The sequence below is a fragment of the Ixodes scapularis genome, unplaced genomic scaffold (genome assembly GCF_016920785.2).
Source record: "Ixodes scapularis isolate PalLabHiFi unplaced genomic scaffold, ASM1692078v2 PGA_scaffold6__148_contigs__length_123643588, whole genome shotgun sequence".
Classification (NCBI taxonomy): Eukaryota; Metazoa; Arthropoda; class Arachnida; order Ixodida; family Ixodidae; genus Ixodes; species Ixodes scapularis.
This window is the reverse complement of record NW_024609881.1, coordinates 66,218,709-66,238,758: the sequence shown is the minus strand read 5'-3', so window position 1 is coordinate 66,238,758 and position 20,050 is coordinate 66,218,709. Positions and strand designations below refer to the sequence as shown.

General features: G+C 48.7%; 1 protein-coding gene and 1 long non-coding RNA gene across 2 annotated transcripts in view; one reads left to right on the top strand and one right to left on the bottom strand.

Moving 5' to 3' along the window:
• The first annotated feature begins 6,298 nt into the window (after positions 1 to 6,298).
• Positions 6,299 to 15,281, top strand: LOC121838268. Its single transcript, XR_006078431.1, has 5 exons — positions 6,299 to 6,782; positions 8,346 to 9,896; positions 11,020 to 11,095; positions 12,440 to 12,621; positions 15,081 to 15,281. It is a non-coding gene; the product is annotated as an uncharacterized LOC121838268 (long non-coding RNA).
• A 3,542-nt stretch (positions 15,282 to 18,823) lies between these two features.
• Positions 18,824 to 20,050, bottom strand: part of LOC121838508 (hydroxyacid oxidase 1-like) — a 75,068-nt gene continuing 73,841 nt past the window's right edge. Inside the window, exons 10-11 of the mRNA XM_042294795.1 lie at positions 19,088 to 19,463; positions 18,824 to 18,966 (exon numbers count right to left, since the gene is read on the bottom strand). Coding sequence (XP_042150729.1) covers positions 18,824 to 18,966; positions 19,088 to 19,463 — 519 coding nt within the window. The remainder of the gene's footprint in view (positions 18,967 to 19,087; positions 19,464 to 20,050) is intronic.

Here is a 20,050-nt window from a genome sequence, read left to right as displayed (position 1 = left end):
AAGGTGATGCACCAGCTGGCAGAAGAAAACTCTGCCGGCGCTGGGAATCCCAGAGACTTGGACTCATACCTGCTCAGCAGCGACGGCATCCTGCTGCGATACATCCCCCAGGCGGACGATGGGTCCAGCGGCCCGCCATTCCGGTCTGTAATACCACGTAAACTGCGTAAGTCATTTATAAGATATATGCATGATCCCGCCTTGGCAGGCCACAGCAGTGGGAGCAAAACTTACGAAAAGTTGTCCCAAATTGCAACGTGGCCAGGTATGAGGCAGGATGTGATGAGGTACGCTCGTAGCTGCCCGGTTTGTCAGAAGGCAAAACCCCGAGGTGGCCAACCACCAGGTTTAATGCAGTCGGTCGAAAGCAAGTACCCCTGGGAGTGTGTTGCCTGCGACGTTGTCGGTCCCTTTCCCCGTAGTCCACGCGGCAATCAGTATTTGCTAGTAGTGACCGACCATTTCACAAAATGGGTCGAAATGTTTCCTTTGCGCAAACTAGACTCTAAGAAAATCTGGGACTGTCTTCTCGAGACGTTCGCGCGCTTTGGCTTTGCCGCAACGCTTATTACAGACAACGCTTCTTATTTTGTTAGCAAGGTGTTCGTGGATGCGTGTAAGGCGCTAGGCATACGGCACAAACGGACTTCGCCATACCATCCACAGGCGAATATCACGGAAAGAGTGAACCGTAACCTGAAGCAGATGCTTGTATCGCATACAGAACGACACAAAGACTGGGACGCGAAATTAGCAGAAATGGCATTCGCTACCCGCACAACAATCAACCGGTCCACGGGTTTTACTCCGGCCCAACTTAACTTTGGAAAAGAGCTGGTGTTTCCCCTGGGAAACGGCCTCCTTTGCACAGATCCTGCAAGCATGCAGCGCACAACCACGCAGTTCGCAGAAGATCTCCGGAAGCGTTTCACGGAGAACCTGCGTGAAGCTCGAGAGAGCCTCGACGTCTCGAGACTGCAGCAGGCAAACCAGTACAACAAGGGGAGGCGAAATCTGCAGTTCAAGGTAGGAGATCTGGTACTGAGGCGAACTCATCCGCTGAGTGATGCTGCTAGAGGCTTCACGGCCTCTGTAGCAAAGAGGTGGGATGGCCCCTACCGTGTTAGTAGCAAGCTCTCCAACCTGTCTTATGAGCTGGTGCATTGTGAATCTGGTGAAGTGTGCGGGTCTATTCATGTCGCCGACCTAAAAGCTTTCTATGAACCCGAGGAGGTAGATGTGTCGCAGGTTCCAGATGACGACTATCCGGACCACCTCTCGGAAGATTCCACACCGTCTCTACCGCGGTACAACTTGAGACGGCGGTGAAGACGACCGGGAGTAGCACGAGTTCTAATTGTATTATCTTCATGCCCTCTTCGGTGTTTTGGGGGGGAGAAGAGAAATGGTCCGCGCTCCCGCATGCACAGTGGGACAGGCATCTTTCGTGTGCGCGGCTACTTTTTCCTACCGCGCCATGGCCTCATGTTGTTTTTAATTTCTAGTTCCTCGTGCCAGACAGCGGCGACACAGCTCCCATCATCAGACCACCCCCCATGGCTGCATCGGTACTGTCCGGAAGTACTGACGTCGGACCCGTGCTCGCTCATCTGAGAAGACCCTTGCTGACCCAGAAGGAAGGCCCCCCCGAAGACCATCAAAGACCTCCTCTGTTTTCGTTTTTGGAAGGGGGGAGATGTGTGGGGAACCTGGCGATTCCAAGCGGTTGGCCCAGGCTGCCCCTCCGACAATCATAAGTGGTCATCTTGACCACGAGGGGGCCAAGGGCAACTGGCCACGCGAGCGGCGCTCCGCCGCTGATAAAAGGCCGTCGCAGCGGATGCGCGGGGGCTGTTGGGATCGCGGCGCAGGCGATAGCGGTCATTAAATGTTTACGTGTTGTTGAACCGGTGTGCTGTGTCATTCTCCGAGACGGGTAGCAGCAAGGGAAATCCCACACCTTTTAGAACTCAGGAAAGCTCGCGTTCATCGGAAACACACTCGTTTAGACCGATACAATTTCCCCCAAACCCTAACAACAAATCTAATGGCTGTCAGGTCTGGCGGATCCAAGAAAGAGAGCCGGGCACTCACCCACACCGAGAGTCATTGTCCGGCGAAGTCGATCCGGCGTAGTCGAATTCCACGAAGTCGAGTCCCACGCAGTCGTATCCCACCGCTGCCAACCAATTGTCATGATTGAGGGTTCCGACGAAGGCTCCCAGCCCGGCGACACTACCTTGCGCCGGGTAGGAGACAGGATCGAGGAGCCGGGAGGCGACAAGCTCAGCAAAACAGAACACTCTATATTTACATTAATTACAACATCGTTTCAGCGTTCGTACCACACCAACTTCACGGGTGTCCCTTCTTTATATATTCGCCTCGCCATCTCGCCGTCCACTGGCTTGTCCAATCGCAGGGGCCTACGTAGTCTTCGGCAGCCAATCCGGAAGAAGTTCGTGCGCCAGCGGCCAGCCAATGCAGAAGAAGTTCGTGTGCCAACGGCCAGCCAATGCCGAAGAAGTTTGTGGCGGGTCTCTCGGCGTGGTGGCTCGCTCGCTGAAGAGTCATCCACACGTAGACACCCAGCTTGTACAAAGGTTGCCTCGAGAGCCGAGTTCTCCAAAGCTCCCGCACGAGTCGCCGGTCAGTGCGAGAGTGTGCTTTGGTCCACGTGAGCCAGGGGCACGCGCCGCTCTCGTAAACGTGGTATGGGTGTGCCGTAGCCTTTCACAATACCAGGTGGCGGTAGGGGCACCGCCAACAGATATGGTCGACATCCCCGCAGTGGTAGCACAAAGGGCGTCGATCGGCCGTCCTCCAGACGTCGGTCTTCCTTGGCGCAACTTCTTCTGGACGAACGTGCGCCCGATCTTCCTGGCGTCGGGAATGCTGCGGCTCTGGAGGCACACGTCGGGGAGGCGCCACGTACGGACGCGGGGCTGGTGGTGCCCGGCGGACCATTGCGGCGTAGCTTAACGTCGGTTCCTCCCGTGACGCCGTCTTGATTTGAACTTCAGGGTTGGCCGCCCGTTGTACTTTCTCGCGCACAGCCTCGGCGATGGAGAGTGTCGCTGGACGACCCACGGCTGGCAGAAACTGGCGAATTTCCTCCCGGACGGCCTCCCGGATAATTTCGCGGATTTCCGTGCCAGAAGCGTTTATGCCGCTAAGCAGCGCAGTTGCAGCGACGCTTGGATGTTGCCGGTAGTGGGAAGCGCGCGCTTGGAGTGCGCGCTCGATGTTTGCCGCCTCGGTGACGAAGGCTTCGACGGTGCCCTGCGGGTTGCGCACGAGGCCTCCAAAGATGTCGTCTTTCACACCGCGCATGAGGACCCGCAGCTTGTTGTCGTCTGTGGCTCTGGGGTCGGCACGGGCGCTCAGGCGGAGGACATCGTCTATGAGGCTTGTGACGCTTTCGTTGGGGCCCTGCGTTCGAATCCGGAGATTTTCTACCCTCTCCCGTCGGTGTAGACTGGCGAACGTTCGCTGCAACTCGGCCACACAGATGTCCCACGACGTAAACGATGCCTCGTGATTCTTGAACCAATGCCTCGCAGTACCCTCCAGCGAAAAGTAGAGGTTCTGAAGGCACTGCTCCGCAGTTCATCCGTTGTGGCGCGCCACACTCTCGTAGTTCTTGTTCCAGTCTTCGACATCCTCGTGGATCTCACCGTGGAAGGGAGTCGGCGTACGAGGAGCGACGGGCAGGTAGACGACAGCAGGAGCGGCGGGGGTCGGCGACTGGTTGGCCATCGTCGTCTTCTTCGGCTTGGGTTTGTCCAGCAGAAAACCGTATTCAAGATCCTGTCCCTTAGTGCGGTGGCTGGTCCGAGTTTCAGGTTCCGCGTCGAGTGGTATTCTCACCGGGCTTTGAATAGGACTTACACTGCGGGCCTTAGGAGGGGAGCGCTGCAAGGACATGCGGAACCCCGCACCTCCACCACAATGTCTCGAATGACAATGCGAAACAAAGAATATGTGTGAAAATATTGTTGTTGAAAACATTGTTTATTGATAAAGAATGAGAGGAGGGGGAAGGTTAGAGGGATAAAAGAGATATGAAGAGAGGGTGGGTGCCCCTAGTAAAGGACTCCAATTGCAGCGATGACTACGCCGGCTCTTCCCACAACCAGCTTTTGTTTGTCGGCTCCCTCACTGTGCAGTACTGCTTCCCACTCTTCATTTTTGTGCTCATCCAACAGGGTCAGACCAGGGATCTTCTTGCACACCCATGCCAGGTGATGGACGTCGACCGAAGGTGCCCCGCAGAAGGGACAGCTCGCCGAATGAAAGCGCTCTGGGTACAAGGGGAGGCGTTTTGTCGTTGTAGTGACTGTGTCCGCCTGCAACCTTCGCCAAATAAACTCTTCTTTGTTGCTTAGACTTTTGTGCGGTGCAGGAAATTCTTTCCTTACTTGTCGCAGAGTTGCCAAGTACTTGTTGTAAGGCATATCCGGCGCGGGTTCCACTGGACATGGAGGCGAGTCCCGGTAAAGAGCTCCTCGGGCCGCGGCGTTAGCTGCCTCGTTTCCTATATGCCCCATGTGACCCGTGGCCCATGTGAGATGCACTCCCATGGCTTGAACTTGAACTTTTTTTTACATGCGTAACGCTGGTCTTCCCAAAACGCCTCGAGCGTAATTTCTGCAGGCCTTCTGCGAATCGGTGATCACCGTGGCTCGGGGATTACAGCTGATGGCGAGGGCAATGGCCGCCTCCTCCGCTTGTTTCGCCAAATCTACCGGAATCGAGGCCACTCGAAGAATGTTCCCTTGAGCACAGGCCACGGCGATTGCAGCCACTCCAAGTGACGGTCCGGCGGCGTCCACGTAGAGAGTCCCCTCTCTGTTGTCCCAAGAGTGAGCGAGTGCCGCGGTCCGCGCTCTCCGACGTCCTTCGTCCCGTTCCGGGTGCATGTTCTTAGGAAGTTTGCTGACCTTAAACTTCTGTCTTGTGTCGTGGTCTATTTCTTCTTCCCCCTCAGGAACCTGGGTGCCCCCGGGACTTCCATACCAAGTCTGTCGAGCCGCCATTTTTCAGTGGTGGTACCCTATTGGAAAAACGTACAAGAAACAAACCTGCTGCTTGTACAGTTCGGGTATGACACCACCATACTTTCTTGTTATTATGTATGCAGCTAGTTTGGTTCGGCTTTCTGCATAACTGGAGATACCGGCACCGCTATGGCTCCGGGTCTGCCTATACTGGCAGCCAGTTTGCTTGCCGATATGATTCGGTGTGCTGGTATGATTTTGCGGCCGATGACGTAAGCGACCGCCATCTTTCCAACGAAAAACGCTTATACCACACCACCACCGTTATATCCAAATCATACATGCAGAAAGACGACCGCCATCTTCCAACATAACGTCCATCGTTTACCACCGGTATCGTTACATACACCATACATGTCGAAAAAGAACATAAGCCGCGTTCACGTGAATGCGACTTAGTCGTATTGAATTTAGTTGCCGCATTCCATATGCGGTCATGTAAACGGCATAATGCGCAAAGCGCATCGCATTAAAGTCGCTAGACAGAGGTGGATCGAGATGTCCAGTGCGCATTCATTCAGCCCATGTAAACGGAGATCGGATCGCATTTTGGAACGGGGAGGATTATCGGAAGGCGCTCGCTGCGGGAGCGAGTCAACAGCTGAGAACATGGAGGCGGCCAATCTCGTCGGCGGCGCGGAGAGCGGTCCCGCAATTTTTTTCCCGAGAACAAACGCAAGCTTTTATTGTGATCATAACTAAGCAGAATATAGCGGAGCTGCTCGGTGTGGGCGGCCCCGTCCAAACCTTTGCGAAGTACGACTTGCGTGTCCGAAGGGGTCACAAAGACATCGGTGCAAGCACGAACGACACCGAGAGCCCTGAGCACTGTTGAGCACTGCATGGTAGCGCAGAACGAGCAGCTCCTACCTCGGTGCCGTTCCCGGCTGCGCAAGAGCCTCTCGGACTCGGGGTACGGTCAGTACGGTCGCGATCGGCGAGTTCTGGCGCGGCGAAACGCGGAGGCTTCCTCAAAGCGTGCGCACACATGTCGCCTCTCGTTCAGAGTGAACCGGCGGCCCGGCCTGGAGTCCTAAACGCCTTGGTTTCGATGCTTCTTCCGTCTCGCAACTTCTTCTACAGCACCGAAGACAGCGGGCACCATCTTTACGGTCACTAAATGCGTCGAAAGGCCTCCACGTGCGATGCACCGGAAAACGTGGTGCGGCTGGTGCCGGAACGGAACTGAGTAACTTCGAGCTTTGAGTCAGCGTGCACGGCAACAAACCGATCGTGACACCAAGCCGCGGATACCGCATCGCCGGTCGACAGCGGCAAACGGCCCGTTGCTCGTATCGTGGGCCGTGACTCGTACTCGGCCAACTCGGCGTCTTTTCGTGGCCCCTCGCGTCGTCGCTACCAGCCGCAAACCCGGCGTCGGAGAAAAGCGAAACCGAAACGTAAAGCTTCCGCCCAGTGGCTTCCGCTGTCGCGCCTTTTCTGACTTCCCGGCTTCCACGCTTCCGGTCGTCGCGGAGATGGCGACGTAGTGGTTTTGGCGGTTTTGGCATCGCTGGCTCGTTCTGCGTTTTGGGGGACAGATGTTTTACGGTCCGTTTCTACTGCGTCTCTGGCTCTCAACTCGACGGCGCCTCTCATAGTTCAACCAGGCGTGGTCAACCTGTGTCAGGCCGGCTCGACTCGTGCGATCGCCGGACCGCAGGCGACTTCCCAGTTCAGCCGTGAGGCCTAGGATCCGAAGACGTCTGTCTCCGTGAAGCGGTAAGCGAATCTCGTCCCGTTTTCGTTCTACTTTTAAATTACGTTAGGTGCGCTACAGTGTAAGCATGCGTGCCAAGTGTTCGTAACAATTTTGAACTAGAATAATTGTGCTTCATTGCGGTTTGTCATTTACGGAAAATATAAATCGAGCAATGAACGAGGAGCCATACTTGAAAACGATGCATGTACGATGTTAACTTCTACCTCGGCGGCTTTAAAAAAAAGTCAAGACTGGTTACGGTTGGATGCGAGGCTGGTCCCAATGCAATGGTAAGCACTTAGAGCGCCTTTCTGAACGGCATGTAAGCAATATAGCGATCAACGAGACGAGCGACGGCGAGAAGCTACGAGTGCCGGCGCCGAGCGCCGAAGATTTCTCACTCTCGCTGCTTGCGCCGCTCAATTCTTGGGCTTCTAAAAAACGTCGCTCATCGCCTCGGTCGCTCGCACCAATCGCTTTCATAATGTGTGTCTCGTCGCGCGGCTGACTGCCGTGTTTATTCAAATATAAGGCGACTTTTCCTTTTTTTTTTCTTCTTCTTCTTTTTTTTCTTCTTCTCGGAAATTGTGTCTAAAGAATTTCGACACCTACATTCGCGACCCAATTTTGCGACCCTACCGGAGGCATGAAGCTATCGAGTCACCGAGCCGGCGTTGCCGTAGAGCCGCGCCGCTTCTTGTTTCAAAAAGCTTTTGGTTGCCGAAATGGCTCGCCGCACGCGGTGGCCGGTCGGGTGTCGGATTTCGACATCGCGCCTCTAGCGTTCCCCTTGCTGGGCAACGGGTAAGGAGAGGAACGCGATGCGCCATGCACTTTACCCTCCATCCTCGCAAACGCGCACAAAAAAAAAAAAAATGTTATTTTTGTTAGTTGCTTGAGGTGGCTCGGCTCGCGTGTTGCTCATGGCGACACGGCGGCTTTGCTTGCGTCTTTGTAGTTTGTCTTCCGTCGCTTCGCACCTTCTTTCGTTTCCTGTCGTCATTTTACAACGGTGTCAGTGAAGTATTGCTGCGAATTTGCGAGGATGTCTACCCAGCTGACGAAGCTTGGGACGATGATAACATGTCCAGAAGTTCTGACGGTGATGAAGTTTTTGGCATCGCCCCGTGATTTAGCTGAGAGTGATGTAAATAAATGTTTTTTTCTTTCTTTTGCCCAAAATTTCCCTTGTTCTTAAAAAAAAAAAAAAAAAAAAATCGACCTATATTTGAATTCTTTTTTTTTTTTTTGTTGGTGGATCCAATAAATAGGGTTCGACCTATTTTCGAGGAAATACGGTAACTTTAATTTTTATTTTGGGTTACGTCGGACGCAACTCGAATGCTTGACAGTTACGTTGGGCGTAACTTTAATTTTTATTTCGGGTTCCGTCGGACGTAACGTTAGACACTCCGTTACACTTAAGGAAAATAGGGGCTGCTGGTTCATCATATAAAGTTATAAACCAACCATTTGTGTTTAATTAAAATGCATCACTGACCTAAAAAAAAAATACTGCTATTCTAGAGTTTATGCTATAGGAATGTAGCACTTCAGATAAATTTGTTTATTTTTACTTTTAGTCCCTGCCCCACCAGATAAAACATCTGGCCTAAAGCAGTGTTCCGGATCTCCTTCCAAGACATCAGGCGGGTCGTCATTCAATCCAGGAGTCGGCGGCGTCTCATGGGCGTGTTGCTGGTGCTTACTGGATGGTGCTACCGAGGGAAAAGTGGTCATGCTTTGGAAAGGCAAGTATGGCCGCCGTAAGTATACATATTGTTTTTACCTTTGCTCGAATCCGTTTTTAAGAAATGCACAGTTTGCATGTGTGCATCTCTCAATGTTTCCACAGTCGGCTGTTTTTTTTTGGTGTGCTCCAACTGTGTCAGCGCTAGTTTCTCTAGATCATGCAAATGGGATGCAACAATAAACCACATATGCTCTCGCAACAAACAGCGCTGTGCTGAAGCACTGTGGAATCTACTCTAGCTTTATGATGCAGCACAAAATAGTTGATGCCAATTATAGCTACTTTTGTGACTCCGTTTTACCAGAAGCTCTGCCGAAACAAACTTGCGCCTTATAGGTAGTGCAAAAGAACCTCGCGTGCCTAACCTGGAGAAGGGCTTTTTTTTTTCATAGGTCAATTTTTCCTTAAACCAATACCTTCAGCCTCCTTGAAATGTTAACATTATGTGACACACGGAAGAACAGTGAACTCTTTAATGTTGGCAAACCTTTAATTTTCGCGGCCTTTGATTTTGCAGAATTCAGTGGCTGTGATTATGTCCTCTGTGACCGATTCGAGAAGAAATAGGGGCCACGAAGATAAGGGGGTTTTACTGTACATCGGAGGAAAGAGGAAGTCGCTTATGTTTGTATGCAGGAGTAAAACCAACAACAACAATCATGGTGTCGACACTTTGTAAGCCTATCTGTGTCTATTGAATGATATCAATTTTGTTTTAGTTCGTTAAACATTGTTGCCTGTACATTGTGGGATGTCGTCTTCAACACGAGCAGTGGTTTTCTTCTCAAGCAGGCAGCATGGACGCGTGCCGCAGCACAACATAGTTCATTTGCAGGTGGTACCGCAGGTTGAAGGATGGTTGGCACAATATGGGGGAATCACAATTCAATGTTCTACCTCGGGCGTAGACAAGATTTGCTTATTCTAAATCATTTTGTCTAAAAATCTGGGATTTGCGATGAATGTACCCGCATGGTTGGAAGGGCCAGACAAGCCTTGTGAGCGCTTCATTTTCTAGCGTCTCAGTCCTGAACCCACTTACGCACCACATGTGTAGATGTTCCGATAGGTGGGAGCACTTATTTGGAAAATGGTGAATGGCAACTGTTATCTTTATCAGACTTCTGTATTATGGTCAAAGTTGGACTGCATATTTGCAATACTTTTTCTCACTTAAAAATATGTCATACTAAAATATGTAGAATAGCCGATGACAAAAAGAGAATGGCTGGGCGTCCTCCAGCACGTGCTTGTGCTTTTCACCCCTCTTTGGACAGATGTGCTTGCTCCAGGCTCATGAGGCGCTGAAACGTCATCGAAGGTAGCAGACGGGCTGGTGGTGGAACAACGGAGACTTCTCCCTGCCTTTCTCATGCTATCAGTGAGCGTGTACCTCTATACTCTAACTTGGCTTAACCTGCACAGAGCTGAGGAGAATAGGCTTGGCGAGTGCCCTTACTGCATATGCATTTGTACAGCTGAGGCACTTTCTGAATCAAGAATATTGTGTGCCTTACCTTCAAAAACACATCATTTTGGGGGTGCAAAAGGAATTCTAAGGCATATTTTTGTTTGTATTGTCCTATTACGCATCGCAGGCACGTAGCCAGGGGGAGGCCCATGGGGCCCGGGCGCGGGCCCCCCCTTCCCCCTCTCCCTCCGAAATCTTCCATTTTGCATGTGTCCTCCTCTCCCCCCTTCTCCTCATACAGCATTTTGTCATGAGTGGGCCCCCTCTGAAACAAAATCCTGGCTACGTGCCTGACGCATGGACTCCTTCAACTTAATGCGGAGTCGACCCACCCTGTTGAAAAATTTAATGCCTGCCAGGTAATTGTTTTGCATTTAGTTAATATATCAGTATTCAGTTGGGTATCCCAAGTCATTAGTCGTTGAGATGCAGTCTCTCTGTAAGTCAGTCATGTTTAACATTCATAAAACTGCTTGTCAAATAATGGCACTGTCGAGGACATGTACTCGGCTCGAGCAATCGCTGTGCACAAGCTGGTCGTGTGGATACAGGCAGCAAACATCCCGGTTGAAACGTCCTTCCTCGCAATGTAGCTCAAGACTAGGTCAGGGCCCCACTCACAAACGTCTATACTTTGCATCTCTTTAAGCTGGACCACTTTTGACACTACAAGCCATTGCAGCGAAAACAGTGTGACACATGATTGTAAGCTCGACGTACCATGGCATCCAACTAGAAGGTCACATGGCTTGCAGCTTCTGCCGTGGTTAACTTTAAACTGAGATAGTTTGGAATAATGCTCTCGGTTTTTAGTGTTGCCCGGCACAATTAACAATTTGGTGATATAGTGCTGCATTGAGAAATTGCATTCGTGACTGTATCACCTTATGAATGCATACTAGCTATTAAACTCTCCATTCTGCAGAGAAATGAAATGCACTTTGCTTCCAATTGCAGCTACTTCTGGAACTTCATGGTATGAAGCACCTTATGGCTGCAAGCTCTGACCGATCTTGTTCTCTGGTCTGCGCAGGCCCATTGCAGGGAGTCACTCCGAGAGCCTCACCAGAGGTTCCTGCCCGTGGTCGTTCTAAATTTTTTTGTTGTAGGTATGCATCCTTTCTGTCTTTCCCTTAATTGTACTCGGGCGCTTTCTTTTCATTGTCGCAGATTTGCCTCAAAATTAATTCAGCATACAAATGGATGCTGTACAACTGTATCCCGCATATTTTGTTCAAGATAACTTTTCTTTGCGAAAGTTAGATTTTTTTATGAAGGTTAGTCTTTTTTGTTTTTATTTACAAATTTATTTGAGTTTCCATGGGCAACACTAAAACGTTATGCCATGGGCAAGGACAAGTTCACTGCTCTAACTTGTTCTCAACTGATTGCAAGAAATTTTGTTAATGTCGTGAAACCTCTTTCCAGCACTTGCTTGGCAGCATGAAAACAAATTATACATGGGACATACTCTTTTTTAGACTGCTTGCTCATTCTGCAGGTCTGCCTTCTATAGATGTCGTGCTACTGGAGAGCAGGTGAATTCGATTGTTGGTTTTGCCATTGCTTTTTTTTTAGCCGTTGTCTTAATAGTTCTTTTAAATTTAAAAATTTTCCTAAAAAGCAAGTTGGCAAGAATATCTAGTTTGACTAGTTAGCTGAAAATAGTGATCTAGTACCCTTTAGTCAGTAAAATAAATAGTGTGTGCCGCTGTTAGTGTCAAGTAGAGATGCACGCTTTTTAGGCATTTTGCGCAGGGTGGTACCAATTTTTATTGGTTAGCCTCTTGGTGCGCCAACTAAACTCTTTCTATCCAGACACCTGCCCTTTGCTTTTATTTGGCAGGCTCTGGCAATAAAATAATATAGTGTTATTCCTCGGTGGCTTAATAACCTAAAGAAAGAAGTTTCTCCATGTTTAAACGCAAACTTTTATAAAGGCAAAAATGAAATAAGCCAGTAGCAGACGGCACATAGCCTCAACAGTGCTCCGCGCCAACAGCGTTGCGTCAAAATAGCGGTCTTCTCCTTTTTGCTGCCTTCTCTCTCCCTCCTTCGGCGCTCTCCTCCCTTTCCTCCTCTCCGGCACCTTTGTCACCACACCCACTGGCTAAACTCTCCCACTATACGGCTCTGCATTGCAGTAGTAGTTTTTTTTTATAATCTTTAGAGTTAAATGTGAATATTTGACAGAAATCTCCCAGGTTGGGGTGAAAGAGGGTTAAATGAATGGATTTGATCATTCGCCTTAATTCGGTACCCATCATTTCAAGGCCTGTGTGGCCTCGTCCTGGGGTGTGCCTATGACTGTGGCTGTGAAGGAGCAGTTTTTTAATAGGTACAAGTACAAAGTATAAAAACAAAAGGATCTATGTGCTGATCACGAAAGAATATGCTAGCCATTCTAATGTAGCTCTGCCAAGTACTTGATTGTGATTTGTTTTTATTTCCAGCTACTTGGTTGCCTCAAGATCTGGAGATCCTAGTGGCCCCAAGCTTGGACTCAATCTTCTTCTGTGGTCCGGCCAGGACCATGGGGGAGGTAATCCCAGCAACAAGAGCATCACAGTATCTCCCTGCCTGTGACTTTCGATTAGCATCACGACAAGGGAGTCCTCATGCCACCAAGTGTTAGGTACGCTACTCGAAATAAGCATTCTTACCTATTCTTGAAGTGAAACAGCAAAAGCACTACTAAGCCTAAAATGCAAAAAAACATTCAAATCTCGGGTTGGATGGAGTTCCAATTACAAAAAGGCGTCTGCAGACATGATTCACATGTGAACTTAAAGCCCACGGGTGTAGGTTCGACGGAGTCACAGAAATAACTTCCCGCAGATGGCTTCGCTAGTGCTATACCCAAACAAATTCTTAAAATAATCATTGTGTTACGTTGGTGTCATCAATCTTATGTACCTAGCCCACCCAGCAGCCGGGAGATGTGAAATATAAAAAAATGGGAACTTGCACATTGTCAGCTCTGCAAAGATAATATATTGAACCGAGCGTAGCACGCCCAACTTAAGAAAGCAATTCAGTGCAGGCCTAGTTTTAAGGTTCACATATTTGTTATTGCCCTTCATAATGAAGTAAAAACTGCTTAAGTTGTGGCCCACTACAGGCTTTCTATTAGTGTTAAAAAGTGTTATGGCAGTTTGAACAGCTCGCTCCAAGTATTTTCTTGAAATGCATAGGTTTATGGAAATTATTATGTGGATGTTTGCAGACAGTCATGGTGAGACCAATCTTTAGTGCCAAGTGTTCCACTTATTCAGAGTTGGTTGAGTCTGTAAATATTGTAGGTCGCAAATTAAATTTTTATGGTATGCAATGGGCACAATCATCCGTAATGACTAGCTCTACCTAGGGGAACTTTATACGTTTACTACGGCAAGATGGTTTCGCAAAACTAAGTATTTAGTTTATTCAACTCCTGCACTACCCTTCTCTCTAGAAACTTTTTATATTCTTTACGATGCTGAGTTAGGATTCTGGAAGTAGTTTTTCTAGAACTACGCTAGACATTTCCAGTTCATCATTTTTCTCGCCAAGCATTCGAGAGAGCCAAACCCTGTAATATATGGATGGAACTCGCAGAATGATGCGACTGGCAGTTTGAAACATTCGGCACTGTAACAGTAACAATGACATGTCACTTGCCTATGTAGTGCTCATTTTCGCAGATCAAACTGCTTTTTCCGTCTGCACTCATTTTCAGTGGACTCATTCAGCGAACTCGCACCCGAGACTGCAGCGCTGGGTTCTGCGAAATAATTTGAATGAATATAGATGCAGCAGGTTTCTTTGAGTGTGCGTCTAACACGTATTCTTCATATTGAATCTGCTACTGTATTTATGACCATGTCCTTAATTGTATCCACATTCCAGCTTATTTTTATTTTGACATTTGAGTTTTCTTCAGTACTTTTCTCAACATCTGTGCTTGTTGAGCCGTACTCAAGACCATACATCTTGTCTTTCCCTATTACATTAATATATAAAACTGTTGATGCCGAGTACGTACCGAATTTGTCGTGCGAGTTAAATAAGAACCAATAGAAAGCTCTACAAAGGAAATTTTGTTAAAGGAGGCTGTATAAGCATTAGAATAGCACATGCCATGCTAAAACAAAAAAAAAATACAAATTCTTGTTAGGTTGGCAAGGATGACACTGCTGTGCTGTTTCTGATGTGTCACAAAAAAAATCAGTGCCATACAGTGTTCCTTATGGAAGTACAAACTGTCGAATTCGAAGCCTAGAAGTTTTATTCAAGAATGTTCCTCAATACAAATGTATTTAGAGATCTGAGCCACTGACTCATACATGACTATGTGGCGAACATTCATTTTCATGTGCATTATAGTTTACAAAGTCTAGTCTGCATTGATTTATTGCATTCATGCTGAAACTGGGAGGGGTTCTCTGGTTATGAATAAAGATATAAACATTTCTTGAAATCAAAACATTTGAGAACGGACAAAAGAAAGGATCTGAGAACCTGATCTTAGATTCTCTTTTCTTTTTCTTCTCTAATTTTCACTTTATTTAACCTGATGCATTTAGTTTTTTTAGCGCAGCTCTTAGCGCCCGTTTCCGCGTTTTGCGGCGTCGCTGTCGGCGTAACCGCCCAACTAAACTTGGCAGGAAATTGAATTAATGTTGCGGTCATGTGACGTTAATATTTCCGCTAAGTCTAGCTGAGAAACTGAATTTTTTATGGATGACATGACACGGTCATGCGACGTCATTTTCCCCGCTACTTTTAGCAGAAAAACTGCATTTGTGTTGAGGTCATTTGTGTTGAGGACAAGGTCTAGTCTGCATATATTTTTGCATTCATGCTGAAACTGGGAGGGGTTTCCGCGCTAAATTTAGTGGAAAACTTAACCCGCTAAATTTAGTGGGCACATTTTCCCGCTAAATTCAGGGAAATTTCCCGCTAAATGGGAGGGCGCCGAAGAGTAGTAGGGGAGGGGGAGGAGGGGCATACCCTCCCATACTCCTCTTCAAGATCTGTGCTCTAATTTCACATTACAGAGTATTCTAAACGTCTCATATTTCATCTCATGTTTATTCAACTTTTATATTGCAGGTGCGCTTGCAGCACAAATCTGGGTTGTGCTGATCCTCTACGCACAAGTTAGGAACTCCTGAATGGCAAGAGTGGGAGTTTGGTCTGACAGCTCAAGGGACACCATTGTTCAGTATTGAATTTTTAATTATCTTCTTTTGAGCAAAGTTAAGCTTTGCTGCTTGCAGTTCTTCTAAAAATAAATGCCTGCAACCAAATTTACCAGGTCACGACATTTTGCCTCTGCTCTTAGTGCTCCTGGTGAGCCTTGGATAAGAGCTTACTGGTGTGCAAACATCATGTTTGTTTGAAACCACTCACTAATGTAGACTCGCTGACATCCAGCATTCCAATGAAACGCTGGATGTCCACAAGTCTTTCTTGAACAATGCAAGCGGGAAAGGAACCATACAATTGTATCGTATTGGGGGACATTCTAGAGAGTGTTTTTTTGTATGTTTTACAGACTTTAAAAAAGCCATAAAAGCTACATTTATGCGGTCTGTGCACGTGAGTTGCATGGCCAGGGCGGCATAGTATAAAAGACTAATTTGTAATGTTCAGTCGGGTTATTACAGAAATGTGCCAGACTTCTTTCAGAAAACTAGATGGAGGTTCATTCTAGCGTAGTTTTATCCCGCAAACCTAAATATCCCATTCGTTTTCCACAAAGATATAACTAAACGTGAGAAAACAAAAAAAAACCTCCTACCAATAGTGACATCGTAAGAAGACCTTTCGGCCGCGAAGCGTTTGTCGCTTAAGGGCCGCGCGTCCAATCGCAAGTTTTCTAGGTATATTCTCTCGCATTGGCACCAGTCGGGACACATTTTTTTGCCCTTTTAAAAAATAGCACGTGCGTGCATAGCTTTGATAGGTGCTGAAGATGCGTGAGCAAAGATTTCGAAAGCTGCTTTTGTGACGTCGCTCTCCAGGGAAGTGCTTTCACAGCGCTTTAAAAATGACTCTATGCAGCCTCGATTCATAAAATTACCAAATAATTTTGATATTTGAGATTCTGGAGGTCATATGAAGAAGATTTAAAAGTGTTTTCTCAAATACAAAACCGCTTCAGCCTCTCTCTAAGTGTAGTATGTTCCTGAAATTTTTAATCAGTGAAAATAGATTCATGGTTCCAATTAGAAACTTGCTAAGCGTCATCAAAACACACTAAATCAACTTTCTTTGTGAAGATTTAAGACAAGAGAAGCATTTTATGGCGTTCTAAAAAAAATGGTCAATTTGGACGCGTTTCCAGACTTCGGTTTCTTACCAGAGCGCATCTTTGCACCTGCGGTCCTGCTGCCCGGTGGCCGCAGTGCGAAGCCGACCCCTCGCCTCCCTCGTAGGATGGAGGGAAGCAAGGCGCACATGTGTTGCGCGTCTAAGCCCCTGGGGAACAGGACTGTGGGCGCAGACATATGAGCTCTGATAAGAAACTGAAACCTAGAAACTCGTCCAAATAAAGCGTTTTTACAGAATGCGTAAAATGCTACCCCTGCATTATATCCTTCTAGAAAGAGTTGATTTTGTGGTTTTCAATGACTCAGCAAGTTTCTAATTGAAACCATATTTTCATTTTCACTAATTAAAAAGTTAATTGACAAATTGTATGTAATTATCTGACTGATTGTTACGATTAGGTCCCTATACTATGTACACCTGGCCGTATAACTCGCCTGCACAAACCGCATTAATTTAGCTTTCACGACCTTTCTAAACATATACGTAAAGCTTAAAACTAAATCGCCCTGTACAACAGTGACAAGGCGAAACCAGCATGGTGGAGCCATACGGCTCCACCACGCTGGTATCGCCTTTTCGCTGGTATAGGATGTCCCATATTACGTTATGCATGTATGGTTCCGTCCGCCTCCATGGTTCCACCATAATCCACTACGCTGGTATAGGATGTCCCATAATACGACGCGCTTGTATGGTTCCGCCTACCTGTATCATTCCGCCTTAATCCACTATACTGGAGCCGAGGTTTCGCTTGTATAGGATGTCCCATATTACGGTTACGCTTGTATGAGCCTTTTCCATCATCTTTCCATCATCGAAATTTTCCAATAGGGTAGCGTCCAGCCTCTTCAGCTGTGATATTATCTGGGCCTCGTGAAGCTCCTCCATGCTGTTGTGTACCCCCAGCCTGAGCAGCTTCTCAGTGGCTCTCCATTCTGGTAATCCTAGAGCGTTCTTGCATGCCTTCCTCAGGATAGCGTTCAGCTTGTTCATTTTGGTCTTGTTTATGTTTAGGTAGGGAGTCCCGTAAGTCAGCCTAGAGACAATGAAGGCCTGCACAAGCTGGACCGCCTCCTTCTCTTTGATGCCATGTCTCTTGTTCCTAATACTTCGCATGATTCTGCCCACTTGCGTGGCCACAGTCTCCAGCAAATCTATCGTCGCCTTGTTCCCCAGACCCTGCGGAATGTGCTGTCCCAGGATCCTCACCACCTTGGGTTTTGGTACCGCTTGTCCGTCGACCAGGAGGTTGTTATGTTCGACTTGCTTTTCCCGCGGGTTGTGCAGTATTAGCAAATCAGATTTCTCTGGAGCGCAGCGAAGACCGCAGCTTCGAGCGTACTCCGCCGCGATGTCGGCCGCCCTCTGAAGGCCTTCCTCGATCTGCCCGTCGCTCCCCGAACGACACCACAGAGTGATGTCGTCCGCGTAGATGGCGTGCTCCACCTGCGGCACCGCTTCCAGCGCCCCTGGTAGACCACGCATCGCCAGATTAAAAAGCAATGGGGACAGGACGGCGCCTTGAGGTGTTCCCCTCGGCCCGAGGTTGTATTTTTTTGACTTGATATTCCCGAGTTTTGCGTCGCCGTTCTTCCTGAGAGGAAGCTTTGGACGTAGTTATAAGTCTTCCTTCCGCAGTCGACTTGGCTAAGTCCTCGGAGGATACTTTCATACGAGACGTTATCGAAGGCCCCCTTCACGTCCAGCGCAAGGATGCACCTCGTCTGTCACTTCGAAGAATCCTCCAGGAGGTCCTTGTATAGCCAAAGCAACACGTCCTGAGTGGACGTACGCGGTCGAAAGCCGAATTGCGTTTTCGGTAGAAGCTGGCTCTTGTCAATGTGTTTGATGAGTCTCGTGTTAATGACGCGCTCGAATACCTGCCCCAGACACGAGGTTAGCGAAGTCGGACGAAGATTTTCCGATTTGAGGTCCTTCTTGGGGTTGGGGATGAACCGCACATCGGCTGTTTTCCAGGCATCCAGCGTGATGCCTTTCTCCCAGTATACTTCGTTAAAGTGCCGGACCAGCTCCCTGAGGTCCCCCTCCGCCAAGTTATAGAGGAGCTTAGCCGTAATAGAGTCCGGCCCCGGCGCTGCCGTTTTTTTTTTCACATTTCGCAACTCATATTCGAGTTCCTCTACTGTGATGGGTCTGTTCAGGTCCGGGTTCACCCTTCCTTCGTAGTCGGGCTGCACCACTGGAGGGTCGAGGCAGAAGTATTTCGCGGCAAGCTGGTCCATAATGAGGTCATGTGGTTCTGGGACGTTGAAAACCAGCTCCACGAGTCGTTTGGTGGTGGCCGTCTTGGTCTTCCTTGGGTCGATAAGTGCCCGCAGGAGTCTCCATGACTGTGCCGACCCGAGGCTCCCTCTTATGCGGTTGCATACCCCATACCAGTTTAGGCTGGCCAGCGTGATCGCATACTCTTCGGCTTTTGCCGTTAGCTCCGCAATCTTCTTCCTGAGGACCTTGTTATGCCGCTGCCTCTTCCATCTCTTGGTGAGAGCGCGCCGTGCTTAACATAGATGTAGGAGGTGCTTGTCCACGTCTGGGTTCTTATCTGTGCGCTCTACCTCCGTGGAGAAGGGTTTGATGCTGTCCGAGATTGTTTTAGCCCACTCCTCGGTGTTCTCGATGTGAACACCTTTGCTTCCTCCACCTGTTAAAATTCGTGATCTTGGTCTTTCCCAATTTTCTCTTAAAACCTCTTCGGTGTCTGATAGTTTCGAGTATGCAATGGTCGCTGCCCAGTTCCTCCAGTAAATTCCTCCATTCCGCACTTTCCGTGTTCTTGACAATCGTCAAGTCCGGGCATGTGTCTCTGGTTGTGCTAGAACCGGTTCTCGGCGGCTGGTCTGAGTCCGTGAGGAGCGTGAGACGCTCCCGGTTGATGAGTTCTGCCAATCTCCTGGGTGTGACAAATCGATACCCCCATGCCGGGTGAGGCGCCTCTCCGGCGATAACTACCGGGTCCCTTCCTGCTTCCTCCACGGCCGTAGACACGACTCGCCGAATGTCCGTTTTATGGTCTTTTGGGTTGCCATAGATATTCACCACGTGCACCCTTTGGTCTCCCGTTTTCACAGGTATCACCGTGAGGTAGCAGCTTGAGGCCCCTTGACTTTCGAATTCCCGCTTCGTTGCTGAGTACAGCTTCTACACCAGTGTCGCGACGTACTGATCCTCTTCAAACGTAACGTAGTCTTTGATTTTCACACTTTTTTTCCGGGTTCTTGTAGCAGTATCACTGCCGGGTGAATTGCTTCCTGTGACACCCGCAGATTAAGGCTCGCCTGCTTGCGTCCCATCCCGGCAGTTCCACTGTCAAATCTTCATTTCTGGCTCCTTTGGCTTATGCACCACTCCGCGTCTGATGCATACGACTCCTGTGGGCCTCCTCCGGTCTTCCTTCTTTTCGTAATTTGTATCTTGGTGAGGCTGTCTTGTTGCTATGCCAATCTTCTTCCCAAAGTTCTCAAATTCCAATGTCCTCTGTGCAAGATGCATGAGTTGGCTGGTCATGAATTCTTGCATCCCCCGGACCGCTCGCTGAACTACATCCTCGACTATCGCTTGAATCTGTCCAACAGAGTTGCCCGCGTTGGCGTTTCGTATTCTCTCGTTTGCTCGTCTCATTTCTTCAATAGATTTCTCTTACTGGCCCAATTCCCTCTTTAGTTCTTGTACGTGCTTGTCCGCTCCCCTTGCACCTTGGGCTTGTCGCCTTGACCCTTTTCCGTTGG